Raw genomic sequence first — 27,757 nt, forward strand, 5'->3', positions numbered from 1 at the left:
AAAATGACAACAGAAGCCAACTTAACATTTTATAATACTAGTAATTTTATATAATGAGAAACTTTTTAATACCTGAGCAAGAAGTGGTCCTCGGATTCGCCTCAGAACTTCGGATCCATCCCAGATGCTGGAATTCAGACTTCCTGGTTGAGGCTACCAAACAAACAAACAAAAAACATATATACAAATTCTGCAATACTGTGAGCTCTCTGGGTGACTCATCTGCTATTAGGGAACAAGGGTCCAAGGTTTTTACTGGCAAGTAGTTGACAAGAAATTATAGTGCTCCAGAACACACATTATTCCCCAATTTTATTTCCAGAATTACTATCATCAGTAATTATATTATGAATTTTCTATGGCATAAGTGATAATGGCAAAGCTCAATACTTTAATAGTCGACTATAGTTCTCAAATAAGACTGAAATACTCACTTGCAAAATTGGCCTGGTCTGCACTGCCTGCATAATAGCTGGATCTTCTAGTTCATTTTCAATCACCATCTTAGTGAGCCTTTCTGCCAAATTCTCCTCATGGTCACCCAACAAGTCCATCTCATCCCTTTCTCCATTGCCTGTTTGTTCATTAACTGCCACTGGTAGCTTCTCTTCCAACTCAGCCAGGCGTTCATGTGCTTCCTGCCAATCATCATCTATAAGACAATAGCGTGGTATAAGAAATATAGTTCATATCAAAACAAAGGTTTTATATATAAAATTCTTCCTTTAACCAAATGAATAACCCAGCTCCAGAAGACAGAAAATAAAGCTTCCATTTATTTAAAGACATGAAATAAGGTTGAAACAAGGAACACATAAAGTGGGCTTTTCACTATTAAGAACAAAAAATACCATGCCAAGAACAAAATTTGGCTTAATGACTTAAAACATTATCAGTGGTGTCCAAATTACAGTCTGAAATTGATTTCTAAAATGGTGACACAAAGCCAGATACAGTTGCATATGCCTGTATTCCCAGCTACAGGAGCGAGGCTGGGACAGGAGGATTTTAAGTTTGAAGCCAGCCTCATCAACTGAGACTCGCCTCAAAATAAAAATAAAAAGGGATGGGGATGTAGCACAATGGTAAAGTACCATTAAATTCAATCCCTAATACTATAATAAAAAAACAAACTAGCGACACATAAGTATAAGACCACCTGTTGGTTTTGAGATTTTACAATACTCCACACAAAAACTTCAAAGGAAAGTAAAATCTGTAGTACTAGCATAACTGTCTCTTAAATTGTAACTGCTATTTTCTTTACCTGATTTTTTAAAAATTTATTTTTTGTATAGATGGACAGAATGCAGGGACCCTCTCTCATATAGCTTTTTCATTAAAGCAGGGGAGAGATAGATAATAGACAATAAAAATAATGAGGAAGTAAATTAGACATTGTATTAGAAGATGCAAAATGCTACAGGAATATGGAAGAAAGGCAAATCGAAAAAAATAGATGTTCAGAAGAAGGCTGCACTGAGATGACATTTGAGCAGAGACTCAACGAATATGACAATAAAAGGGTAAACAGTCAAATGGAATGGAATGAGCAAGAGGGAAGAGTAGAACAAAATAAAGTCAGAGTCTGGAGGAGGGAGGTTATTCAGGGTCTTCGACTCCACTCCAAAATGGGGCAGAGCTGATGGGTTAACTTTTGAAAGAATCACTAAGGCTACTGAATTAAAAGCAGATTAGAGGAGAAGTGTTGGGGGGAATGCTGGAAGTCAGGTGGCTATTGCAAGGGAATACCCACTAGCCAAGGGAGAGGGGATGAAACTTTGACCAAAGCCAATTCCTCTTCTATTTTAATTATGTCTTTGCTATTCCTGCACATTGCTATTTGGTCTGCAGCACTAACATTGTTTTCTTATTTATTATGCTGATATAGCATTGACATTACTCCCATTACCACACATACTAAAATCTTGTGAACCCTTCATCAAATTCTCTAGAATGAAAACTCACTCCAGTTCTCTTGGATCTAATCATTCTATTCTATTTGTATCATAAAAGCACTACTCACAATTCTGCTTCTTTTAGCATTCAAATGCAGAAACCACTTTCTCCTCATTAAGCTTTCCAAAATATTTAAATTTTCATTTTAGTTTCATCTCACCTAAATGTGCTACTTTAATGCACATAAATGTACTCTTCTGTATAAGCTATGTACTCTATTCTTCCTTTAGTTATACGCCTTGTATGTTCTATAAAATTCCACATTCAGGGATAACAGGTAATCCCCTTTGTAGCTAACACAGAAATCTATACTGTCTTCTTTCTGTTTACAAATAAAATACAGATTAAAAAAATCCAAACATCACAATATATGACTTAGAATGTGAAAGTTCTTCATAAAAATTCCACAGCTCTGTTCAGATTTTAAGAATGCAATCTGTAGTTTAATTTGATTCTTCTTGGATATACTTTCAAGCATGCATACGTGTATACACATATAACTGCTGAAAATATTATCTCATTCTTTTAAACATATATGTAAGATTGCATTCTATAGATGAACTGACTTGTAATTTATTCCCTACTGAAAAACCATCTGGATGATTTGCAACTTTTTACTATAACAATCAATACCATAAATAACCTTATACATACCACAGCATCTCAAATGAATATTTAAGTAGGCTAATTCCTCTTCAGGGCAGACTAAGCATTTAAAATTTGCTATTTTTATAATATAATAATACATCACATAACCCTAGAGATCCAAAAAGCAAGGGAAGTGGGATTTCAAATTTACAATTGTGTTATCCCAGGATCCACTGTCTGCTCTTTGGCCAATGTGATATACAATATAGGAGCTATGGTAAGGGGTTTCTTAAATAGGGATCACTTTGCCATTTCTGTGATAAAGGCTGTGGGCAAGAGTCACAAAATATCCCTATCTAAGCCTCTAAGACATGTGTTTTCATTCTTATGTGGAATTTTCTTTCCCACCCAAAAGCTTCCTCTTACAAAGTGCTTAGTCAGGTGGCACTCTTCCTCTGAAATTTCCTCTTACAGAAAGAACTTGAAGTAACCACTTTATTATAATGGTCTCAATAAACATACCTAGATGTGCTTAAAAAAGGAAAAAATCCATTTTAGATGAAAATTATAGTACTAATTTAAATGACCAGTCATCTGAAACGTTCTTAAGGAATAGTGTAATAAATAACTGATTGTGACTTTAATATTGGTGTCATCCTTGCTAAAAAAAAAAAAAAAAAAAAAAAAAAAAAAAGTAAGCTGAAAAAGGATAAATTTTTTTTTTGAAATGTAACAGCTATGCCAAGAAGAGTGGGGAGTCTATAATCCTGAATTCAGGATTAAAACAATATATATTTTTAAGTTTCCCAAATTTAAAACATTAATTTGTTAATGGATTAGTTTTAATGTAGTAGAGTTCTAAATTACGTTTGGTAGCTACTCCCCATATTCATATTTGCTAACTTTACCAGATTCTACCAAATAATTTATTTGCACTTAAAAATAACATTTAAAAATAGTCTAAATAGTCATGTTCTGTAAGAATGGACATATTGTGAACTGACTACTGCTTTTTTTTTTTTGGTACTGGGGATTGAACTCAGGGGCACTCAGCCACTCAGCCACATCCCCAACCCTGTTTTTTTTTTTTGGGGGGGGGAGGGGGTACCAGGGATGGAACTCAGGGGCGCTCAACCACTCTGCCACATCCCCAGCCCAAGTTTTGCATTTTATTAGAGACAGGGTCTCACCGAAATTACTTAGCTCCTTGCTGTTGCTGAGGCTGGCTTTGAACTAGTGATCCTTCTGTCTCAGCCTCCTGAGCTGCTGGATTACAGGAGTGTACTACCATGCCTGGTGACTGTTGGCATTTTAAACATGTATGCAAAGGAATCTATGCCATAAAACATTGCCAACATATTTTTGGTTTTTCTTGTTCTTATGAAAAAAATCAGGAGAGGACTCATGCCCTTAGTGTGAAAGAATATATCACTGTTACTTCTGCAAATGACCTAAAAATATAGTTACTTAGATGTGCCAACACTTGACCTTATTGCATCATTGGTTAAAAGGCTAAAGCGAAGGCAAAAGAATAGCAGAGAAATGAAGGAAAAGGAGTATCTGTATTCTTCCAACTAATGACCCTGTACTGTGATGTGGGCTACCGAACTCCACGCTGCTTTTTCAAACACTTATACTTTAATGCCCCCCAGGCCTGTCTGGGATATTTCTGAATGAAAACAAAATAAAAAGGAAACAGAAGTGATTTAATTTTAAGGCAATCTCAGTCCCCAAAGATTATAGCAGCTATCAAGAAAAGGGAAGGAGAAAGAATGAGAGGCCCATCCAAGCGAAGGCAAGAGATTTCCAAAGATTTCCCAAAGACTGTTTTAACATAACTGGTAATTTATATTGACTGTATTTATTACTTAATCTCTCAGTAACTCTGCTTCCTCATTTGTGAAAATGAGGATAATATTCATAACTACCTCAGAAGGTTACTGTGAGAATTAATAACATATATAAAACATTTAAAACGGTACCAAGCACATAATAAGAATCATGTAAGGTGTAAACTTTTATTTTCAGAGAATGAGTTTGGGATCACTCTAACACCATTTATTGCTTCAAGATGATGCAAACTTTTTTAAAGGGAGTAGACCAATGATTAGTGTCCTATGGAAATGTGATATCAGAGCTTTTGTAGCCAGTGACCTAAAATATCCACAGTGTAAACAGGTGTTGTTCAAGATGTCAGCTCCATGAATTAAAAATTATCAATCAAAACCTATGTCAAAGATCTAACATTTCATCTACTGGCTTAAACTTCCTCTACCAGCTAAATCTGTAAGAAGTGTGCTAAACACATCACAGGTAGACTTAGCAATTTTCTTTTTAAAATATTTATATAAAGATGTTTTGAAGAATTAAGATTTTCACCTTACAATTCAAGTATACTACACTCTCAATGAAAAGCGCTCACCTGTGACATCTTTTCTCTATTATAACCTTGGTTGACCAAGAAGTCCTTCTTAATACCCTTCTACCCTATGGTACAAAGCAAACTAACCATATGCTATTTTACTGCCTTTAATTTTACTACCTATTCTTTCACTGTGCACCCAAGAGCACTGTGAACTTATACTTCTTTCCTATCATATAAAATACAGTTCTGCACATTCTAATATTCTTTTAAAGGCAATATTCTTGTCTTGAAGGAAAACAGAAACTCCTGGGGTAGGGGGAACTGCCCTTAGCACTCTGGAAGTCTATGAGAAGGCAGGACCCATTTCTCTCTGTCCAAGTTCAAAACTAAGGAAGGACACATTACTATGTTGCTTCATCTTAATACAGTAGCTATGAATCAATTTCAATTGACCAATTTCATCAGCTGAAGAATGTGCTGAAAAATGATTTAATACCCACCCAGTACAGGTTTTAAAAGAAAAAATTTAGAACCAAGAATACAATGTTATCACTTTTATTGTCTAGGTTATTATGCAATTTGCAATTCACATCGGTTCCCTCCATTTGTAATTCTATTCTACATAGCTTTCCCTGCCACCTCCGTGGAGAGAGACAATGGTCATACTCCTGGGCAATCTCATCTCCTAAACTATGACTACAATCCAAAGGATCTTTACTTCCTTTCTGTAATGAGTATAGTTTATACTTTTAACATTCTTCTTGCTGCTCTAGATCATGACAAAGTCACAGTTTCTATTGAATTTTATAAATGGAAGACTGGTAGTAAACTTTTTCATTTTTGCCAGTTCATTCAACTCTGTGCAAGCTTTCACAAACCTAAGCTATAAAGTCATTACAAAACACTATCCACTATAACTTTTATAAAACCTTTGTTTTTGATACTAACACATTGGTATCACCCACTGTGCTACATTTCCTCTTCTTCCTTATTTAATTTTGAATATTTGTTGCTGCAATTCTAAAGAAATTACAAATATTGACACATCACAATATAAACACTGCTATTGCTGCTTTCCAACACTAAGTCAAAACAACAATATCTACATTGACTCTGATCTATTAATTTCTTTAAAAGGTACAAATTTCTAATACTTAGTTAACTTGCTCTAAACTTGTTCTAAGTAAATTTTGTTCTCAAATGTAATCATATAGCCTTGCTTCTTAATTGTTTTATCCCAGCATTTACAACTCTGTAGCTTTAAGTCTACTTCAGCTCTTTTAACCTTTTTCAGCTCTTACAATATTTACCTATATCTGGGGATGGATAAAATTTCATTTGTTTACAATACTTTTTAAACTTATGGAGATTTCCTATAGCTAAAATTCTTGGAATTAAAAGCTTTTTATTTTATTAAATACAACCATGTACTGGTGTTGGGCTGAATGTAGAACATGCAGAATACTAGAATCTGAATTCTCTATTAGTCCATGAGTTTTCCCTAGGTTACATGTTCTCCAAATAAAAATTCTTTTATTTAGAATTATTTAAAATCTCTTTCAAATATCTATTGATCTAAACATCTGAATTCCTTATGGTGGCAACTGAGAATCAAAAACCAGATAGCTGGAAGACATAGGGCTTAGAAAATACCTGGCTTTATTGATGAGGACAAAAGATGACCAACCAGAAGAGCACAGTAGGAGGATGAACTATTCTGAGTAAAGGACATACAATTCTCACTGAGATCAAGAAGATTAACTTGCCAAATTAGTGAATGAGGTTACTCCTTCTAAGACAAAGTATCTGAGCAAGAGATGAAGATGAAACTATAAAAGATGCCGCTTGGGCTGGAGTTATAGCTCAGTTGGTAGAGTGCTTGCCGGGCATGCGCAAGGCCCTGGGTTCAATCTCAACACATACATACACAAAAGATGCCACTTACCAACTGCACCTGACCCAAATGTATCATCATTGAACTGATCAATCTCCTCATCTTCTTCTCCTAGGCCCTGAAATGCATCTTCATCTTCATCTAGAGGACAATCCTCCAAAGACTAAAAAAAATGAAAAAAGGTTTTCATGAAATTCACATTCTCATTTATAATGTTCTAAAAACATTCACCTTACCTTCTCAGTGAATATAATAGTTTTATTATAACCTTTTGTAAAGATGGCATTTTATACTCCTCAATTACCCTGACATTGGACGCTTTCAGTAGCTTGTTTCTGTTTCTATTCTTTATTCATTACTTGAATTTTTCCCAAGCATCTTTTTTCTTTATCAAGAATCTAATGATAGCATTTTCTCATGCATACAAGAAATTAGGCTCACAGTATCCTTTACATCACCGGGTGGAACAGAGATGACAATTTTCAAATTGCCAAAATGAGTACTTTTATGTATCTTTTTTAACTAAGTTCACATCTTTCTCATTATATTCATGCTGGGTTTTCAACTATTTCAGTGTTCTCTTTTAAAACTTTCTTTTCATTTTCCACATCTTCACTTTGCTTTCTATATGCCTAAACTCTAGTGAAAAAAACAGAAATGAACTCTAGAAAAGCCATGATAAACACAGGCAACTCACTTTTCTGATTAATCCATTAACTATCGTGTGTGTGTTTAATGAAGTGCTGAGGATGGAACCCAAAGTAGTAGGTAGGTGCTCTAGCCCTCATTAGCATCATTTGACAACGTTTATTGTCTCAGGTTCTGTGCTAGGCCATAGGTCCTGTATTCTTAAGTGGCACCGCAGAGACAAATACCACTTACCTCAAATAGTTTGTTGTGAGGATCAAACAAGGCAAAGACTGTATATTGCTAAATAAAACCTAGATATTACCATAACACTTTCGTACATTCTGTTTGGACCTGCCACCCCCCCCCCCCCCAATCACTTCAGGTTTACTCAGCTTAATCTCCAAGTTTCCTTTTGGCAACTTCTGCTCATTGTATCTCATCATTCTCTCCATGTTTATACAAAGTCAGTTAACACTTTTATCAAGTATCTGTCCTTACTGGCCTTTCTACCCATCCTAGGGCCCACAAACTCCCACAAAGCAGTCTGCCACCACATCAGAGGCAACTTCCAGCGCACTCCCTTCCAAATCATCAAGATCGACTTAACCAAATCGCTGCTTTTTAAAATTGAAATGACTCTCAGGAATCACCTAGATCAGTCCTTTCACTTTATAAATCCAGAAACCTTGTGTCCAGCGATTAGGAGTGGCTCAAGGTCACTAAGCGAGTGGGCGATACGGTCTAGACTCCACATTCTGGAGCTGCTACATTCCCCTCCGACGTCGTAGCCAAACCCACAGCTCACTCCACTCGTCCAGAAAGAACTTCGGCTGGACACGCCCCCTCCCAGCTCGGAGCGCTCTCCTAGTAAACAGTCCGGGGCCCCAGCCAAAGGGCAAGTCCAGGCGCCCTGACCGAAGGCTGCCGGGGTGTACAGCGTGTACCCGTGGGTAACCCGGGAGAAGGGGGCTGGTTCTGGGTAGGCGGGAAAGTCGTCTCCGGGCATCCCCGGGTGGTTCTTCCTAAGAACAGGCACCCGGTGGAGGCAATGCTCTTCCCTCCACCGCCCCTCCCCGAGTGGGGGCGAGGGGCGCTCAGGTTACCGCACTAACGGGCCCTCCCCACCCCAAGGCAGAAGCCAACTCTCCCCAGCGGCAACGGATGGGACAGTCCCGCCCCCCAAACCTCAAAGCTGGTTCCCAGCCCTCGGACTAAATCCGCGACCCCAGGTCGGGGGCGCTGCGCTAGATCGCGCGACTCCCACGGCTCGCCCCCTCCCCCCCGGAGCACGGGACCGGCGCGCGGAGGGTGAGAGGAAAGGGGCGCGCGAGGAAGGGGGGGCCACTTCCGGTCGCCAGAGCTTACCTCGTAGCGGAACATTCTTGGGGAAGGGGGGAGGGAGCGGGGAGGGGAGTGGGGGAGGGAGGGAAAAAGCGCTGACTCCCCGGGCTCCTCCGCGCGCGGGTCCTCCACCGGCTCGCGACCCCTGGCCGCCGCCGTACGCCGGAACGTGCGTGGGAACGTGCGCAGGCGCGCCTCGGGCAGGGCAGCCGCCCCGCTCGGCGCCCGGCAGCGGCGGCTGCGCGGGGACGGATTTGGCGTCCCGCTTCCTAGTCTCAGCGGCGGGAAGGAGGTCCCGTGGTGAGAGACTGCGCACGCGCCGTCCGTCGGGGGCTTCATAGCTAGCCGGACTGGCGGCTCCGCCTCTGATTTCTCGGCTTTCTGCTCGGAGCGGAGAAGCCAGTCACGAGTTTCCCGTCACCGACGGGGCGGAGAAAGTCCTTGTGATTGTCACAGGATGTGGTTCTGCGGAGTCCTGGCCTTAGGTCGGGTGCGAGGAATGGAGGCTCCTGGGTTAGTTTTGCAAAGTCCAAGGCACGCTCTTTGGGTTCCCGGGGGTCTTCACGGCACGACCCTCGCCCATGGAGGGAGAAACGGAGGCCAAGTTTGTGGTCCACGGAAGGAACGCTGAATCTGCAGCCGGTCGAGGCTGTGATTTATGCGGCTCAAAGTGATGACAGCGCCCGGCTTTTAAAAAGCCGAAGTTAAGTTCCGAGAGGTTTAACTAGGGTGATGGTTTTAGGCGGTTTAACTAGGGTGATGGTTTTAGGCTCCTGGAACTTCAGGCTCGCGGAGCGGGAGATCCTTTGAAGGTCAGCACAGCGGGTCTCAGCCGGCGGCAAGGTCAGGGGCCCTGAGTGCACCTATGGGTGACACCACTCCCTCTGGATTAAGCCCAGGAAAGGGCGGGTCCAGCTTCTAAAACCTTGACAGCCTGGTTCCAGAAATCTGGTGGTTTGTTACCTATATAAGTTCTTCACGCCCTTTCAAGCCTACTCAACCTACTCAAATCTCCTCTATTCCTGGAGGGACCAAACTTGTACCATGAAGAATTTATTCTTGTGGGTTTCACAACCCCTTTCTCCTGTTGTCTTTAAAACGCCGCCTCGCCTAAGAGTGGCATACTGTGAATTCCTTCCACGTTGGTGTGACGCGCCTTAGTCAGAGGTGGAGCACTGGAAACATTGGATTTGGAAATTACAAGTTCTGGGTGGGAATTGGGGCTTTGCCACTGGCGATGAGACTTTGGGCAAGTTTTCTAAACATCTGTGAAACTTTTTTTTTTTTTTTTAAATAAAATGGGTTTAATTATATCTGCCTCACCCAGTAGTGAGTCAACCACATGATGCTGATGTTACTAATAATAATGATTAAAGTCCGACTGGCTCTGCTAAGTGCTTTATGTGGATTATTTTGTTGAATCATTTCACCCCATGAGGTAGGTACTATTACTTTCTCCACTTGATAATTGAGGAACCTGAGGCTTAGAGACATTAAATAATTTGTTTTCAAATCACCTGATGGCAAGTGTCAAACTTGGTGGTTGAGATATTTCGGATTCCCCAACCCAGTCTCTTAATCACTGTACCAAAATAACAAAGGCAAATATTTACATGAGTCAGGCCTGAATCCTAAAGACTAGAGCAGGCCAGGGATAAGAAAATTGATTATCAAGCATGAACATAACATAACATAACATACTAGGTGCAGTGGGTCTTAATTACTGAAATTTTGATGCTGTGTAGAGGACAAAACTATGGTTCAAAATTGAATCTGTTCAGCCAAGTGTTTTTGTAAGAAAAATTTGAATTGGAATATAGCCGTATTAATTTATTTAAAAATTGTCTTTGGTTGCTTTACTCCCATAAAGGCAGAGTTGGGTAGTTACAATGGAGACCATGTGGCCTGTAAGTTATGAAAATATTTACTATCTGGCCCATTACAGAAAGAGTTCACTGATCCCTGACCATGTTTTCTGATCATTGCATTAAAAATTAATAGTAAAAATAGGTAAGAACAAAATTCCATATTTTTCCATGTTCAGAAATAGTGCATTTTCATATTTAGAAGTTTAAAAATCCCTCCCATTGATGGACTAATTAAGAAAATAATGGATCACTGAGTGATAAACACTTTTTTTAAGTTTTTTAGTTTTAGGTGGACACAATAACTTTATTTTTTATGTTGTGCTGAGGATTAAACCTAGTGCCTCATGCATACTAGGCAAGTACTCTACCACTAAGCCTCATCCTCAGCCCCTGAATGATAAACATTTTAATGTATCAAAACTTATGGGGTACAGCTAAAGCAGTTTACATTAGAGAACAGGAAAGCCTGAATGTAAATTAACTACAGAATACACTAAAAAAAAAAAAAAAAAGTACAGGGAAGAGCCTGTGGGGTAGTGCATGCCTATGATCCCAGCAGCTTGGGAGGCTGAGGCAGGAGGATTTCAAGTTCAAAGCCAGCCTCAGCAGTTTGTCAAGGTCCTGAGCAACTTATTTTGAGACCCTGTCTCAAGATAAAATATAAAAAGAGAAAGGGCTGGGGATGTGGCTTAGTGGTTAAGTGCTCCTGGCTTCAATATCTGGTATCCAAGTAAAAACATAAAAGGAAAGAAAGAATGCAGAGAAACCATTGAATGAACAGAAAATGGTATCAGGGTTAACAAAATTTCACATTTTTTCTCATGCAACACTTGTGTGAGGGAGATAAGAGTCCCTTTGAGAGAATAATGTATTTTTTTGAGCTGTATAGTAGGCCCTATTTTAAGGTAGAGTACAAGTTCTTTTTACAGGTGATTCTTTAGACACCTCTGGGGAGATTGTAGGTGGAAGAAGAGAAGACTCCTGCAGGTCAAGTACATGAAGGAGATTTTTTTTAAGCCAAGAAAGAACATCAAATAATGAAAGTCACTATGCCACACTAGCTTGCTTTGGTGTTATCTGTGCTTTCTCTAGGTGTTGTAAATAATCTATTTGTTGTATTTAAAAACTTTACATTTTTTTTTAAGTTGGAAAAAACACATACCACAAAATCTACTTTTTTTTTTCTTTAAGTACTGGGATTTGAACCCAAGGGTACTCTATCATTGAACTACATTGTCAGCCCTATTTATTTATTTTCTTGTATTTTAAATTTTCTGGTACCAGATATTGAACTCAGGAGCTGTTTAACACTGAGCTACATTCCTCCTCCTTTGTTTTGAGATAGGATTTGGCTAAGTTGCTTAGGGACTTGCAAAATTGCTGAGGCCAGCCTCTGATTTGTGATTATCCTGTGTCAGCCTCCCAGTGGCTGAGATTCCAGGCATGATCACCACACCCAGCATGCCTTTTTATTTTGAGAAAGGGTCTTGCTAAATTACCATGTAAGACCTCAAAGTTGCAGTCCTTTCTCAGCCCATAGGCATGGATCACTGTGCCTGACCAAAATTTACTTTCTTGTGAGACTTAGTTTCAAATGATGTTTTCATCAAGTAACATCTCTATAAGTGATTTCAAAATTTTAGTATCTATCAAAATCACCAAGGGAGTTTGTTGAAATATAGGCCTCATTCCAAGTTTCTGATTCAGTAAGTCTGAAGTTGGGCCTGAGAATTTGCATTTATAACATATAATAGGTGATGCTGAAGTTGATGTTGCTGATGTTGCTAGTTCTGGGACTGCACTTTGAAGAATCCCGTTGTCCATGAGTGCCTTAGGAATTAGAGGGAGAAAAAGCTGTGGATTGCACATAGGGTAATTTTAAAAAATATTTTTTAGTTATAGTTGGACACAACATCTTTATTTTTTAAATTTACTTTTATATAGTGCTAAGGATCAAACCCAGGACCTCTGCACATGCTAGGCGAGTGCTCTATTGCTGAGCCACAACCCTAGCCCAAGGGTAATTTTTTATGTAGTCAAAAAAGTTAAACCTAGAAAGTAATGGCAACAAATCTTAGGAAAAAACCAATAATCCATATAATGAAAATATTTACAAGAAAATGTGGTAAATTAAATATGGCTACAAATTCTTTGACAATTGTCTTATCCAGAGATGAAATGTAATTGACCCTTTACTGAAATCTGGACTAGACTGAATGCTTTGACGAAAGGATTATGGGAGAGAAGATGCAATGTCTCTGGGTTTGATCTTTAAGGAGATTGAGGCCCAGCATGGTGGAGCATGCTTGGGCCTGCTCTGGAGGCTAAGGCAAGAGGATCTCAAGTTCAAAGCCAATCTCAGCAACTTAGACCCTGTCTCAAAATAAAAAGCAATGGGGAGGTATATCAGTGGTAGAGCACCCCTAGATTTAAAAAGAAAAAGATTTTTGCTGGTAAAATGAGAAAATGTTTTAAAGTTTAAGTATTTCTTTATGTACTAAAGATGAAAAATAGAGATCTCACTAGATAAACTATGGAGAGCAACAATGTGAATGAGAAAAATATATAGGCCCTGGCCTCTTCTCTTGGATCCACAAAGGTGGCAACTTAGGTCTTGACAGTAAGAAACGATTGTAGGGACATCTTCTATGTAAGTATCTTCTTGACTGCCATCTAGAGGTAAGGAATATGGGATGGTTTTCTGGGTAAATAATGACATTGGAAAATAAAAACAAAAAGCCACTTGTACATTTTTCAGTTAGTCAACTGTCAAGAAAGGGGAGCTTTTCGTACCATTGCTTCCATTATTTCCTCTGACTTTGGGAAGTACATGGCAAGGATAGGGGTATAAGACCTAATCCCCATATTATTTGTACAAATCCTAGGAAAGCATGATGCTTCACTCCTCCCTGGACCCCTCTCAGTGAGAATAAGTATATTTCTTATTCAACATTTTATTCTCATTACAACATCTACTTTTACTCTTTTTTTTTTTAGAAAGGTAAGAAAGAAATACTATTTTTTTTAAGAGAGAGAGAATTTTTTAATATTTATTTTTTAGTTTTCGGCGGACACAACGTCTTTATTTGTATATGGTGCTGAGGATCGAACCCGGGCCACACGCATGCCAGGCGAGTGCGCTACCACTTGAGCCACATCCTCAGCCCTTTTACTCTTAATAGTAATTGTTCAAACATTTTTGAGTTCTTGTAATGATAAGCCAATATATGGAACTTAAATGGCAAAATAAAAACACAATGCTACCTACCTGTTCATAGGCAATACCATTTCATTCACTATACCTTGTTGGTCCAGGCCCTCTTCAGGTAACCTTTAGCATCTCCTTACTTTGATTTTTTTTTTGTTTGTTTGTTTATTTGTTTTTTGGTGTGTGTATTCTGTAGAATTACCACAATAGTTGGAGTGGCAGCATCCTCTATAAAATATATGCTTGCCCATTCAATTAACAGCAGTGGCTGCCTAGCAAATGGGGTAGAGTGAGAACTGGGAAACTAAGAGGCAGGAGTAAGGGAGTCCTAACAGCCCCTGCTGCCTATTTCTGTTGGCTCCCTTGGTCTAAAGATTACTGGAATGTTTTCTATGGCATTGGTTGGACTCCTGTACTCACCTAAGTAGGAGAGGATAGTTTAGCTTTAGATTAAGCAAAAATTCAGACCCCTCCCTGGGACTCCTGTGCAGAACCTTAGCTGTATCTCGTGTTTAGGACAACCCTTGCCAAACTTGTCAAAATTACTGAACACTGTTAAAAAGTCCTGAGGCATTCTGTTAACACAGAAGGCGGGTGGAAACTACAAGGATATTTAAGAATGAACTCTTAAACACTGTTGTTTCCTTCATCTAGTAGCAGGACATTTAAGATAGGAAAATTTTGACTATTAAGGTTTTCTTTTGTTTAACCCTGTTAATTAAATTAGCATACCTATAATGTAAATTACAACCCAGAATTTTGATGTTTAGATTTGAGGGTGTTGCAGCTATCCACTATGTACAACAAACCATCCTGGGTTTGCTGAATAAAACCAACCATGATGATTTATTTCACTAAAAAATCTGCAACTTAGTCTGTAAGGGTCCGGCGAAACGTCGGAGAAAGAGACCACGAGACTAGCTTCATGCAATGGCAAGGGGGATTTATTGGATCCGTTCTAGCGCGCTGGGACTCTGTGCTTACTCAAGAAGGGAGAGCAGCCCAGGGCCCAGAGCAGAGGTCAAGCAGAGCTTAAGTACACTTTTTGGAGAGGGGGGGGGGCTTTGCATACATCAGAACAAATCATCATGAGGCGCGGGAAAATTGAACAACAACTCTGATACATGATTAGTCCATTCATTGGCGGGAACAGGCTGGGCAGGGGTGATTGGTCACTTCTAAACTGGGTACACATTCAAACTGATTGGTTCGGGCCCTGTGACAAACTGCACAGGGCCCTAGGCTGAATGGCCAGCAGGGCGTTGTCTTAACTATCTCAGGAATCTGGGTGTAACAGAGGAACTTAATAGTACCTAATCTTTTACATTTCAATTCAAGGTTTCCAGCTTAGAAACTTTACCCTTTCAAGTCTTTTGATGCCATGGGAACAACAACTCATCTCCTCTTCAGTGTCATCAGCGGGTACTGCTTGGAGGCTGAGGGTTATTTGGTGTTTGGAATCGGGAATCATCTGAAGTTTCACTGTCTGGCAGTTGGTGTTAGCCATCAGCTGGGACTTAGGTGGGCTGTTCAGCCACAGCACTCACCTATGGACTTACGGTTGCTAACTTTTTCCCCAATGTGATGTTCCAAGATGTCCCTAAAAGGCCAGTTGGAAGGTGTATCTACGTTTAGGACCCATCCCCGAAAGTGAAAGAATGAGTACTCTGTCCATGATCGGGGGATTGAACAAAGCCAGCGAGACAACAGGGAAAGACTAAAAGATCTCCAGAACTGCCAGGTTGCCCAGAAAGAATTACATAGGAACGTGGAGCAAACATGCAGCCGGGACAGCAAGAGAGACGTTGGCGTTACCTGAGAGATGGTCCGTATGTATTAGCAGGGAAACCACAAAAACAAACCCCTGCACCTCCACGATGGGGGCAAATGGAACTGGATCCCTCCAGTTTGGTTTTCTCCCCCCATAAGAGGGGCACTCTGGGTTTTCTACGACAAAAGAGAGCAGATACTTGAGGAAAGAGTACTGTGGAGCATGAAGTTTTCTCACCTGTGGTTTTAATAATTCTAAGATGAGTTTATTTGTGCTATGCAGGCCACTCTTGCTGGTGTTTGTCACTTCACATTTTCAAGAGATTTGGCTGAAGGGAACTAGAAGGTCTATCACCAGGAAAAGGAGCCAAGTTAATTTGCCCTATAAAGTATTTTGTGGGGGAGGAGGGTACCGGGGATTGAACCCAGGGATGCTTTGTCACTGAATTACACCCCCAGCTCTTTTCTTTTTTATTTTGAGATACAGTCTCCCTAAGTTGCTTAGAGTCTTGATAATTTTCTGAGACTGGCCTTGTACTTGCAATCCTCCTATCTCAGCCTCCCAAGTCACTGAGATTTCAGGTGTGGGCCACTATGCCTGGCCCTGAGTGGCATTTAAACTTAGGACTTGACTTTATTTTTGTTTTTGTAAGAATGAGCTGAGATAAGAAGCCCTGAGATTCTGAATTTATAAATTTTCCAGAAATAATCTACTGGGCTTCAAGTGTTAAATCATAGAGGTCTTGCTTCCATGACCCATAATATACACTGGGGTCATATTGCATATTGTCCTGTATAAGGGTGCTGTGTGTGTATGTGTATGTGTTTTGGAGAGGTTTCTTCCTAGAGAGAGAAAGAGGGCAGCAGTTGCATTTCAGCAGCCCTAAGCATAATGATCCATTGCTGGTTGTGCTCTAGTCAACTCTGAGTCTTATAGTACACTGGCCACGATATTCTTGTACCTCTTATAAACTGTTATGCTTCTAACAGTCAAAAAAATGTACAGTAATTATATACAAAGCAGCAATGTATACATAGCAACATTTGCATTTGGACAGTTGATAGTTCTAGTCATGATGACCTGAGTATAAGCCACAGAGAGACCAGATGCCCAGCAGCTCAAGGACAAATTGTTACAGGCCATTTCATGCTTTTGTGATGTGCTGATGATCATAATTAGAAAGTGAATATATGTTGGAATATCAAGTACAGTAGCCTGTACAACTTTGTAAAACATTTAGTTTTATGATAATTTTATTATTTATTTTTAAAGTTTCATTTAGTTTTAGTTTTTCCCTATCTTAATTGGCACATTATATTTATACATAATGGTAGGATTCATATTACATATTCATACGTGCACATGATACAATATAACATGGCCAATATCATTTCTCAGTATTTTATACAATAGAGCATCAAGTAGAATATCCTGTGCAGCCTTCTAAAACAAACTTTATTTATTTATTTATTTATTTATTATTTGGTACTGGGGGTTGAACTTAGAGGCACTCACTGAGCTACATCCTCAGCCCTTTTTATTTTTTGTTTTGAAAAACAACACTAGGTTGCTGAGGCTGGCTTTGAACTTGTGATCTTCTACCTTCAGCCTCCCTAGTTGCTGGGATTATAGGCATGTGCCTGTGCACCTGGCTAAACATTAAATTTCATGGTAATTTGCTTTATATCTTTATTCCTCAAAGATGTATAATCTTTTGCAGGATAGGATGAAGATAATTATCTTCTGATCTTCTAGTGTGATAATGAATAAATGTTTGTCAAATGAATAAGTAAATGACCAAGTTTCTTTAAAAACAAGGAAAGGATTTCATTAGGTGGAATAGATGACCTGAGTATAAGCCGTGGAGAGAGACCAGATGTCCAGCAGCTCAAGGACAAGTTGTTGTAGGCATTTCATGTTTCTGCAATGCGCTGATGATCATTACTCATTTAATTTTCCAAAGATTTCCACAAGTAACAAGATAGATAAGAATGTCTCCATTCATGACCAAAGTACAGAGAGAGTAATTGAGCCATTATCTCACAGCTATTCAGAGGTGTAAGAGGCTAGCACAATTCTTGGCTTCATTTTTGAAGCCTTCATTTTTTTAAAAAATATTTTTTTAGTTATATATGGACACAATATCTTTATTTTGTTTATTTACTTTTATGTGGTGCTGAGGATTAAATCTAGCGCATGGAGACAAGTGCTCTGCCACTGGTCTCATCAGTGACATTCTTGGTGAACTCAGGACCAAGCAGCAAATCCTTCCCCAGTTGAAGGTCCCGTGTGTGTGTGTGTGTGTGTGTGTGTGTGTGTGTGTGTGTGTGTAAGAATGACCTGAGTGATCTAGAGGACAGGACACAGACCTACACCAGAACTCCTAGCTAATCCCCAGGGTCTACAAGGTTTCTATGGGGTTGGAACTACTCTAAAATACTCCTGATGTAGGAGGGGTGTGGTGAAGCACTGTGTAGCATGTGCAAGATGTTCAACTCAGCATCACACACAGACACTAAAATAATACTGAGTCAAATCAAAATTTCATTGGTGAGACTTGGCTTGATCTGTAAGGACCTCGGGTATGCTCATAATTAAAGCTGAATTTTATTTGCTGACCAGTGACAAGCTGTGGTCCCTGAAAACACAGTTGCACTGATTGTCTTTGGGTTCATAAATTGGCCACAATGTGTGTAGGGTTAAAAACTTGAATACTGGGAACCAACAGACTTGGGACTGTCATGTGGCTCCACTACTTACCATCTGTGTGACATTGGCAAACTTAATCTCTATGAGCTCTGGTTTCCTTATCTTCATAATGTAAATATTATTAACAACTATCCTGTAAAGTTGTGCATATTAAGTGAGATAATGATCATTAAATGAGTTGTACTGTGTCTGATGTTGGTAAGTGTTCATTAAAGTCTAGCTGTTACTATAATTGATTTCTTAAAAGAACTGTACTCATGGTCCTATGTGTTCTTATTCTGATATAATCATGTGTAATATCCCTGATGATCATTTTTTCTATTTTCAGGTATCTTTTAACCACAATGTATTTTGATACATCTGATTATCCCCATTGGGCAAAGTGTGTTACATTTTTACAGCAGTCTTGTGAGGTTGAAATTATCATTTCTGTTTTGCCCATCAGTCAGTGGAAGTCCACCCAGGCTAAGCACATGCTCAGCATCCAAGTGCTTCAGTGCCAGCTAAAATCCATATTTTTTACTTGAAATTCTTTTTTTTCTGTCACATTAAACTCCCATTAGTCTGTATTTTTGTGGCTTGAATAATTTTGCTTCTTGTTATTGGTGCTGAGTTATAGAATAACATTTTTTTATGATTGTCTTTTTCATTCCATGTATATCCTATAGAATGAGTATTTCCAAGGTCAGCTGACTCCTAATGCATCTTTGAATTAGTGAAAGATGCTTCTTTGTCAAGTTAAAAATAAATTTAACAAATTATTTCTCAAAAACAATTAGAGCAACCATGAATTCTTTTTGTGTCAAATATACTGATCAAATTTTGAATGTAAGTAATGGAAAAATTGAATGTTCAATCATAATATTAACTGAAAGCTAACAAACAACATAAATTTGTTATAAATATTTATGCATCTTTTATGAAAAATAATTTTATGAGCATTTCAGTGCTTACTAGTTCTAATATCTCAATTTCTATAGGCATCATCACTAGTTTTCACTATCATCTTTCTTATGCCATTGCAGGCTTTAAGTTTTTTACATTTTTAATGCTAGGGTTTGAACTCAGGACCTCAATACATGCTAGGAAAGTGTTGTATCATTGAGCCACATCCCCTGTTCTTTTAATTTTTTTTGTCTTGAGACAGGGACTTGCCAAGTTACCCAGCTTGCCCTCAAACTTGGGATCCTCCTGCCTAAGCCTCCCAAGTTACTGGGATAATAGGCATGTGACATTATGTGTGGCAAGTTTTTTAGTAAATATTGAATTAGAAAAGCCATATGGTGCCTCAGTGATTGACATCAGCAAAGTTAAAAATGAGAACTAAAAATTCTGAGAGATCAATAGTATTTGAAAATGTATATAGTAAAATATGGCTATAAATATATTTCCTTATTTCAACAGGGTCCTCATACTACAGTATAGAGAACTAAGGGTATGCATTCCTCATACACTGAGTTTACATTAACATTAAATTCTTTGGGTGGTGGGTAGCGGGCCTAAACTCAGGGGCACTCCACCACTGAGCCACATCCCCAGCCCTATTTTGTATTTCATTTAGAGACAATGTCTCACTGAGTTTCTTAAAGCCCTGCTATTGCTGAGGCTGGCTTTGAACTTGTGATTCTCCTGCCTCAGCCTCCTGCGCTGCTGGGATTACAGGTATGTGCCACTGCACCCAGCACATCATATTCTTTATTGTGTTCATCACTTGCTATCAATTATATATTTTTATGATGGCTGCAGTGCATTTTCTTCATGATTCTGTAAATTACACCTGCCAACTAGAATACACATTTTCCTATGTTCTAAAAAAAACCAACAGACCATTTAAATTTTTTTTGACTTTTTAAAAATAACAGTTTTGTGTCTATATTCATCTGGGGTATTGTCCTGTACCATTCTCTCCTGGTCAGGTCCTTGTCTAGTTTTAGCATCAGGTTAGTCTTGGCACATGGCAAAATGTTTTGGAACGTGTTCATTTTTTTTAAGAGTTTGAGAAGAATTGCTATTCCCTTAAATGATTGGGAGAATTTAGCAATGAACCATCTGGTCTGGGACCCTTTTTAGTTGGGAGATTGATGACTGGCTCAATCTACTTACAGTTATAAGCCCATTCATATTTTCTACTTTCTCATGATTCATTCTTGGTAGGTTATGTTTCTAGGATTTGATCCATTTCTCCTAGGTTATCCAGTTTGAGGTATATAACACTTCATAGTAGTCTCTTGTGATCCTTTTTAATTTTTTTAATATTTATTGATTCATTTTAGTTATTGATGGACCTTGATTTTTTATTGATATATGGTGCTGAGAATCAAACCTAGTGCCTCACACATTCGAGGCAAGCGCTTTACCACTGAGCCACAACCCCAGCCCTCTTGTGATCCTTTTTATTTCTGTTGTAAGAGTTGTGATGTGCCCTCTTCATTTGTGATTTTGAGTCATCTCTATTTTTCTTTGTTACTATAGCCAAAGGTCTGTCAGTTGTTTTCATATCTTGAGAACACCAACTCTTAGTTTTGTTGACCTTATCAATTGTTTTTCTAATCTCTATTTCATTTATTTCAGGTCTGATCATTGTTATTTTCCTTCTTCTTCGATCTTTGGGCTTAGTCTTAGTTTGTTCTTTGTCTAATTCCTTGAGGTATAAATGTAAGTAGTGGAAAAACTGAATTTTCAATCATAATGTGAACTTTTTGTCAGTCAGCTGACATTCCATTGCTCAGAGAGAATCTTGACCAAGGCCTAAACCAATGAAAGTGGCCAATATACTTGGCAGGTTTACATGGCGGAGGTAGAGGGTCAAGAATGGAGCACAACATGCTAAATCTGTGACACATTTTTGCAGTTAAATGATGGAATGTTTGTCTTTTTCAAAAATTTTTTATCTTAGATGATATCAAAATACCTGAGTAGCAAGGAAAATGAACTGTATGCATCTAGCATTTGACTTCAACCTTTGGCAGTTGTTACCTCTTGGCTGCCTTTTTTCATTTATACTCCTACTTAACTCTTTTTAGTTAGATTCCACTATGTAAGGTTCTATCTCTAAGAGAAAAATTTTAAAAAGTATTGTCACAACTCCTTGAACAACTTCTTAAGAACATGTAAAGTCTTAACCAGTTATGGAAAATTATATCAACAATAAGCTTGTAATGATGTAGGAAATGAACATAAATTAAAATGAAAGAGGAGACCATGTAACAGCAAGTATGTTAAAAATACAGTATAGCAGAGATGAAACAGATTCATCAAAATGTTAAGTTGTTTATTGGCACTAATTCTTATCACTAGTTTATTGAAAAGGAAGCATAAAAATGTAGAAAGGGCAATATCCTTACCATCAGAGGATTCTGCAAATTGCTCAAACTTACAGAATGTGGTTGTACTTCAGAGTTGCCAAATGAGGTTGAAGTAATACCACTTACCATCATTTTTATTTTGAGGATCAGACACGTGTGAAAACATTTGTGAATAAAATCTTTCTATACAATTTTAAGATATGATTTCTGAGACCAAATCCCTATCTAGAACCTGAGCATTGACAACCACAGTGGCAAGGTCCAGACAGCAGGCTGTGGAAAGTGGACGTAACAGTTAGTTTCATATGGTCATTTGAAAAGAGAACTGGGCTGATGGCTTGGCTTGGGTTTCGGGTCTGGTGTCAACAAAACTAGACTTGTGACTTTCTCAGAGTTCCCCTACACAAGGTTGATCTCTTTACTGTCTCCCTGGGTTGATAGTCATACCCTGGGTTCAGATCTATAAAGGAGATGGACCAATTAAGATATGGGATCTGATCCTCTTAATAGTTGTAGAAAAAACATTTGACAAAATACAGCACTCCTTCATATTCAAAACACTAGAAAAACCAGGGATGGTAGGAACATACCTCAACACATTGTAAAAGCTATATATGCCAAATGTCATTCTAAATGGAGAAAAATTGAAAGCATTCCCTCTAAAAACTGGAACAAGACAAGGTTGCCCCCTTTCACCATTTCTGTTCAACATTGTCCTTGAAACTCTAGCCAAAGCAGCTAGATAGGGGAAAGAAGTTAAAGAGATACGAGTAGGAAAAGAAGAATCAGATTATCACTATTTGCTGATGACATGATGCTATATTTAGATCTAAAAAAATTCCACCAAAAAACTTCCAGAAAGAATACATGAATTCAGCAAAGTAGTAGGATATAAAATTAACACTCATAAATCAAATGCATTTCAATACATCAATGATGAGTCTACTGAAAGAGAAATTAGGAAAACTACCCCATTCACAATAGCCTAAAAAAAATACCTTGGGAATCAATCTAACGAAAAAGTGAAAGACTATCATGAAAACTACAGAACACTAAAGGAAGAAATTGATGAAGACCTTAAAAGTTGGAAAGATCTCCTATGCTCTTTGGTAGGCATATTTAATATTGTCAAAATGGCCATATTACAAAAAGCATTATACAGATTTAATGCAATTCCTATTAAAATCCCAATGACATTTTTCATAGAACTAGAAAAAGCAATCATGAAATTCATTTGGAATTTCTTCACAGAAGAAGAAATACAATTGGTCAACAAATATATGAAAAAAATGTTCAACATCTATAGCAATTAGAGAAATGCAAGTCAAAACTAAGATTTCATCTCACTCCAGTCAGAATGGCAATTATCAAGAATAAAAGCAACAATAAATGTTGGTGAGGATGCTGAGGAGAAGGTTCACTCATACATTGCTGGTGGGACTGCAAATTGATGCAATCATTATGGAAAGCAGTATGGCAATTCCTCAGAAAACTTGGAGTGGGACCTCTATTTGACCCAGCCATCACATTCCTTGGTTTATATACAAAGGACATAAAATCAGCATACTACACTGATGCAGACACATCAATGTTTATAGCAGCTCAACTCAATAACTACACTATGGTGTCTTTTAGCAGATGAATGGATAAAGAAAATGTGATATATACGCAATGGAGTATTACTCAGACTTAAAGAAGAATGAAATGAAGGCATTTGCCCATAAATGAATGGAGCTGGAGACTATCATGCTAATCTAAATAAGCCAATCCCAAGAAGCCAAAGGCCAAATGTTTTCTTTGATATATGGATGCTAATTCACAATAAGCAAGGGTGGGGCTAGGGAAGAATAGAGTTACTTTAGGTAGAGGGGAGTGAAGGGAGGGGCAGGGGTATAGAGGTAGGAAGGATAGTAGAATGAATAAGACATTATTAAACTATGTACATATATGACTTCATGACCAGTGTGATTCTACATCATATACAACCAGAAGAATGAGAAATTCTACTCCATTTATGTATGATGTGTCAAAGTTCATTCTGCTGTCATGTATAACTAATTAGAAACAATGTAAAAAAAGATAGGATCTGAGTTTTCATTAAAGCAGATGGAAGATTAGAACATAGGATTTCATATTTACAATCATTTAATGTACAAAACCAGATTACTTTGGGAACTTGTTTGTTTCCTTCAGTGTTGGCTGGACTTAAGAACATTTAAGGTTAGTTTCTACCTCCTTGTGTCGCTGGGTGTACAGCAATGGACAAATCTTTTAACCATGTTGATGTGCCAGTTTTTCAATCTATCAAATGTGTTTTATAATTTCAGCTTCATGGGGGTGCTATTAAAAGGATAGAGGTAATAACATTCTTGGACAAGCTTTGTATATGCAAACTACTCTACATATGTGAATTGATGTTACTTCAGTGTTCAAAGGGATGTGTTGTCTGGAGGTATGCATTGCCTTCATTCATCTTAAAGAATGAAGCTAATTAAGGGAAAATCAAAGGCCATGGGTAATTTTTTAAGAAACAAAAGAAATAGTTAGCTTCAAAACTTTGACACAAACCAGAAATGGAGCTGGAGTTTCAAATGTTGACATTGGAGCAAGAGATTTGTCAAGAGACCAAGGCATAAGTGTAGTAATTATCCATCGCCCAGATTCATTACCTTGGGTCTTATTACATGAAGTAAGGAACTTTAGGGACATATATGTGGGCATGATATAATAATTCTCAGATGACAGTGTGTGGCATTTAGGCATAATTATCAGAATCAAGAATTAAACTGTCCTAGAACTCAGATAATAACTGGAGACAAAGACTTGGCACACATCTACATGTAAGATGCCAGTTTCCAAATGTTGGGGTGAATAGTTCGGAGGTATTTTTTGGTTGTTGTTCAATGTACAAGCATAGATAGCTCTTTTAAAATTTTTCTTGGGCTGGGGATGTGGCTCAAGCGGTAGCGCGCTCGCCTGGCATGCGTGCGGCCCGGGTTCGATCCTTAGCACCACATACCAACAAAGATGTTGTGTCCGCCGAGAACTAAAAAATAAATATTAAAAATTCTCTCTCTCTCTCACTCTCTCTTCTCTCACTCTCTTTAAAAAAAAAAATAAAATAAAATTTTTCTTTAAAAAATGTTTGTGTTCTTATCTTAATGAATTAAAGTCAGCATACTATAGCCATTCATGCATACCCATGTTTAAAGCAGCACAATTTACAATAGCTAAACTATAGAACCAGCCTAGGTGTCCACCAATGGATGAATGGTTAAAGAAATTATGGTATATGTACAAAATGGTGTTTTATTCAGCCATAAAGAAAATGAAATTATGTCATTTGCAGGGAAATGGGTGGAACTTAAGAACATTAGGTTAAATGAAATTAGTCAAACTTGGAAGGCCAAGGGTCATATGTTTCCTCTCCTATGTGGAAGCTAGAAGGGAAAAAGCAAAAGAAATGTATGTGTTGGGGGGATCTCATGAAAATTGAAGGGAGATTAGTAGAGTAGAGGAAAGGGACCAGGGGAAGTTATGTTGGCTAAATTACATTATAATATCATGTGCATGTATAAATTTGTAATAATGAATTCCACCATTAGGTATAATTATAATGCACCAATAAAAATATAGAAAAAATTGTGTTCAATTATTTCTCTTAAAATTAAAAACAAATTGCGGTGTAGAGATCTAGCTGAACCATACTGCAGCCATCTAGAGTCATAACTGCTATCATTGCCCCTGAGTAACCCTGGACTGTTTTGCCTCATAGTTTTCCAGAATACTGCAAATCAACAAAAACTTTATCATGGTATGTGAAACTTATGACTGGACCCTGCTATCATCAGAGCCAAAGAGGTGCCTGACATCCTTGATCCTTGATGTTACCTTGAAATAAACCAGGTCTATTCTTGTTTGGATGAAAGTCACTTTTGTTCTGACCACTATGTAAGCTTCCTTTCTCTGGCTCGAATTGCAGGAACTACTGGTCTTGATGCCACTCTTGACCATGACTCTATAATAAAGTCCCTAATAACTCGCACTGTGTGCAATCCTGTGTCTGTGTCCTTTCTTCTCTCTCCTGGCACATTTCACCTATGACAATTAGTTCTTTCACACTGGATTTTCCTGGATCATTGTGAGAACATTTAACCTGAGATCTATCCTCTTAACATAGTTTTTTATGTGTATAACAAAATATCATTAACTATAGACAAAATGTAGCTCATCAGATCTCTGGAACTTATTCATCTGACATTCCTGAAACTTTATATCCATTGATTAGTAACTTCCTATTTCTCCCCTCTTCCTTATTCCCTGGAAACAATGATTTTACTCTTTTCTTCTTGGACTATTTTGATAACTGAGAAAGGTAGAATCATGAATTATTTATTCTGTGACTGGTTTCCTTCACTAAGCACAATATCTTCAAGATTCTTCCATTTTGTTGTATATTGCAGAAATTTCTTCCCTTTTAAAAATCAATGTTATTCATAGCTATAAACATTTATGGGTTTATATATAAAAGTTGATATATGCATACAATGTGGAAAGATTAAATAAACCTAATTAACACCTTCATCCCATCGGTTTCCCAAAACTTTTTACGGTGAGACATTTGAAATTTACTTTCTTAGTTATTTTGAAATATACAGGGGTTGGGGTTATGGCTCAGCAGTACAGTGCTCGCCTTGCATGTGCAAGGCCCTGGGTTCAATCCTCAGCACCACATATAAATAAATAAATAAATAAATAAAATAGTTTAAAAAAACCCCAGACAACTCAATGTAGCCCATTAAAAAAAAAAAAGAAATATACATTGTATTATTGTTGACTATAGTCAGTACTGTGCAGTGTATCTCAAAACCTATTCCACCTCTCTACCTGAAACCTCATACCTTTTTTTAAAAATTTTTCTTTAGTTTGTAGATGGACACAATAACTTTAACCTATTTATTTATTTTTGTGTGGTGCTGAGGATCGAACCCAGTGCCTCACATGAGCCAGGCAAGCACTCTACCACTGAGCTACAGTCCTAGCTCCTGGGATTTCATACCTTTTGATCAGCAACTCCCCATTCATTCCATCCCTACTTCCCCAGCATATGATAACCATCTTTCCCCTCTGTACTAATATGAGTTCAACTATCTTAGACCCCATATATAGTAGACATGCACTGTCTTTTTGTACCTGGCTAATGTCAAAATAATGTTTTTCATATTGATCCTTGCTGAATATGACAGGTCCTCTCCCACCCCTATTAATATTGAATAGTATTCCATTACCTATAAACCACATTTTCTTTGTCCATTCATCCTTTGATGACCACTTGGGTTGATTCTATTCTTGCCTATTGTGAATAATGTTGCATTGAACATGGGAATTCAGATATTCCTTAGCCTTGCAGATTCCAATTCCTTTGGATAGGTACCCAGAAGAGAAAGTACCGGATCATATGGTAGTTCTATTTTTGATTTTTTGAGCAACCTCTGTACTGATTTCCATAATGGATGTACTAATTTATGTTTCCACCAACAGTGTATCATGGTTCCCTTTTCTTCATATCATCACCAACACTTGTTATCTTTCATCTTTTTAATTATTGCCAATTTAACAGTTGAGAGCTTTTATCTCATTGTGGTTTTAATTTGCATTTCCTAACTGATTAGTGAAAATGAACACTTTTTTTCATGAATCTATTGGCTATTGATATCTCTTTTTGAGAAATGTTTGTTCAGGTTCTTTGCCTTCCTTTAAACTGAGTTGTTTTCTTGCTATTGAGTTGTTTAAGTTTACCATGCATTTTGTATATTAACTCCTTACTAGACATATAGTGTACAAATATTTTTTCCCTTTATGTGGGTTTTCTCTTCACTTTATTTCCTTTGTCATGCAGAAGCATTTTAGTGTGATGTAGTCATATTTGTTTATTTTTGTTTTTGTTGCCTGTGCTTTTGAGGTCATATTAAAAACAAATCACCACCTATAGCAACATCAGGGAGCTTCCTCTCCATTTCTCTTCAGGTCTTAAATGTAAGTCTTTAATCTCTTTTGAGTTGTTTTTTGTATATGGTATGGGACAAGGGTCCACCTTCCTCCTTCTGCATGCAGAAAAT

At 38.0% G+C, this 27,757-nt stretch overlaps 1 protein-coding gene across 2 annotated transcripts in view; it reads right to left on the reverse strand.

The window, feature by feature from the left end:
• The window catches only part of PATL1 (PAT1 homolog 1, processing body mRNA decay factor), a 28,586-nt gene extending 18,435 nt beyond the window's left edge, over positions 1-10,151 (reverse strand). The window contains exons 1-4 of one of the 2 annotated variants that reach the window (XM_081282620.1): positions 8,802-10,151; positions 6,858-6,969; positions 435-652; positions 73-153 (exon numbers count right to left, since the gene is read on the reverse strand). In XM_081282620.1, the coding sequence (XP_081138746.1) occupies positions 73-153; positions 435-652; positions 6,858-6,969; positions 8,802-9,116 (726 nt within the window). In that variant the 5' untranslated portion in view covers positions 9,117-10,151. The remainder of the gene's footprint in view (positions 1-72; positions 154-434; positions 653-6,857; positions 6,970-8,801) is intronic. The other variant, XM_081282621.1, reaches the window with a different exon arrangement.
• Positions 10,152-27,757: the final 17,606 nt, after the last annotated feature.

This window comes from Spermophilus citellus (genome assembly GCF_964194105.1).
Source record: "Spermophilus citellus genome assembly, chromosome: 2".
NCBI lineage: Eukaryota > Metazoa > Chordata > Mammalia > Rodentia > Sciuridae > Spermophilus > Spermophilus citellus.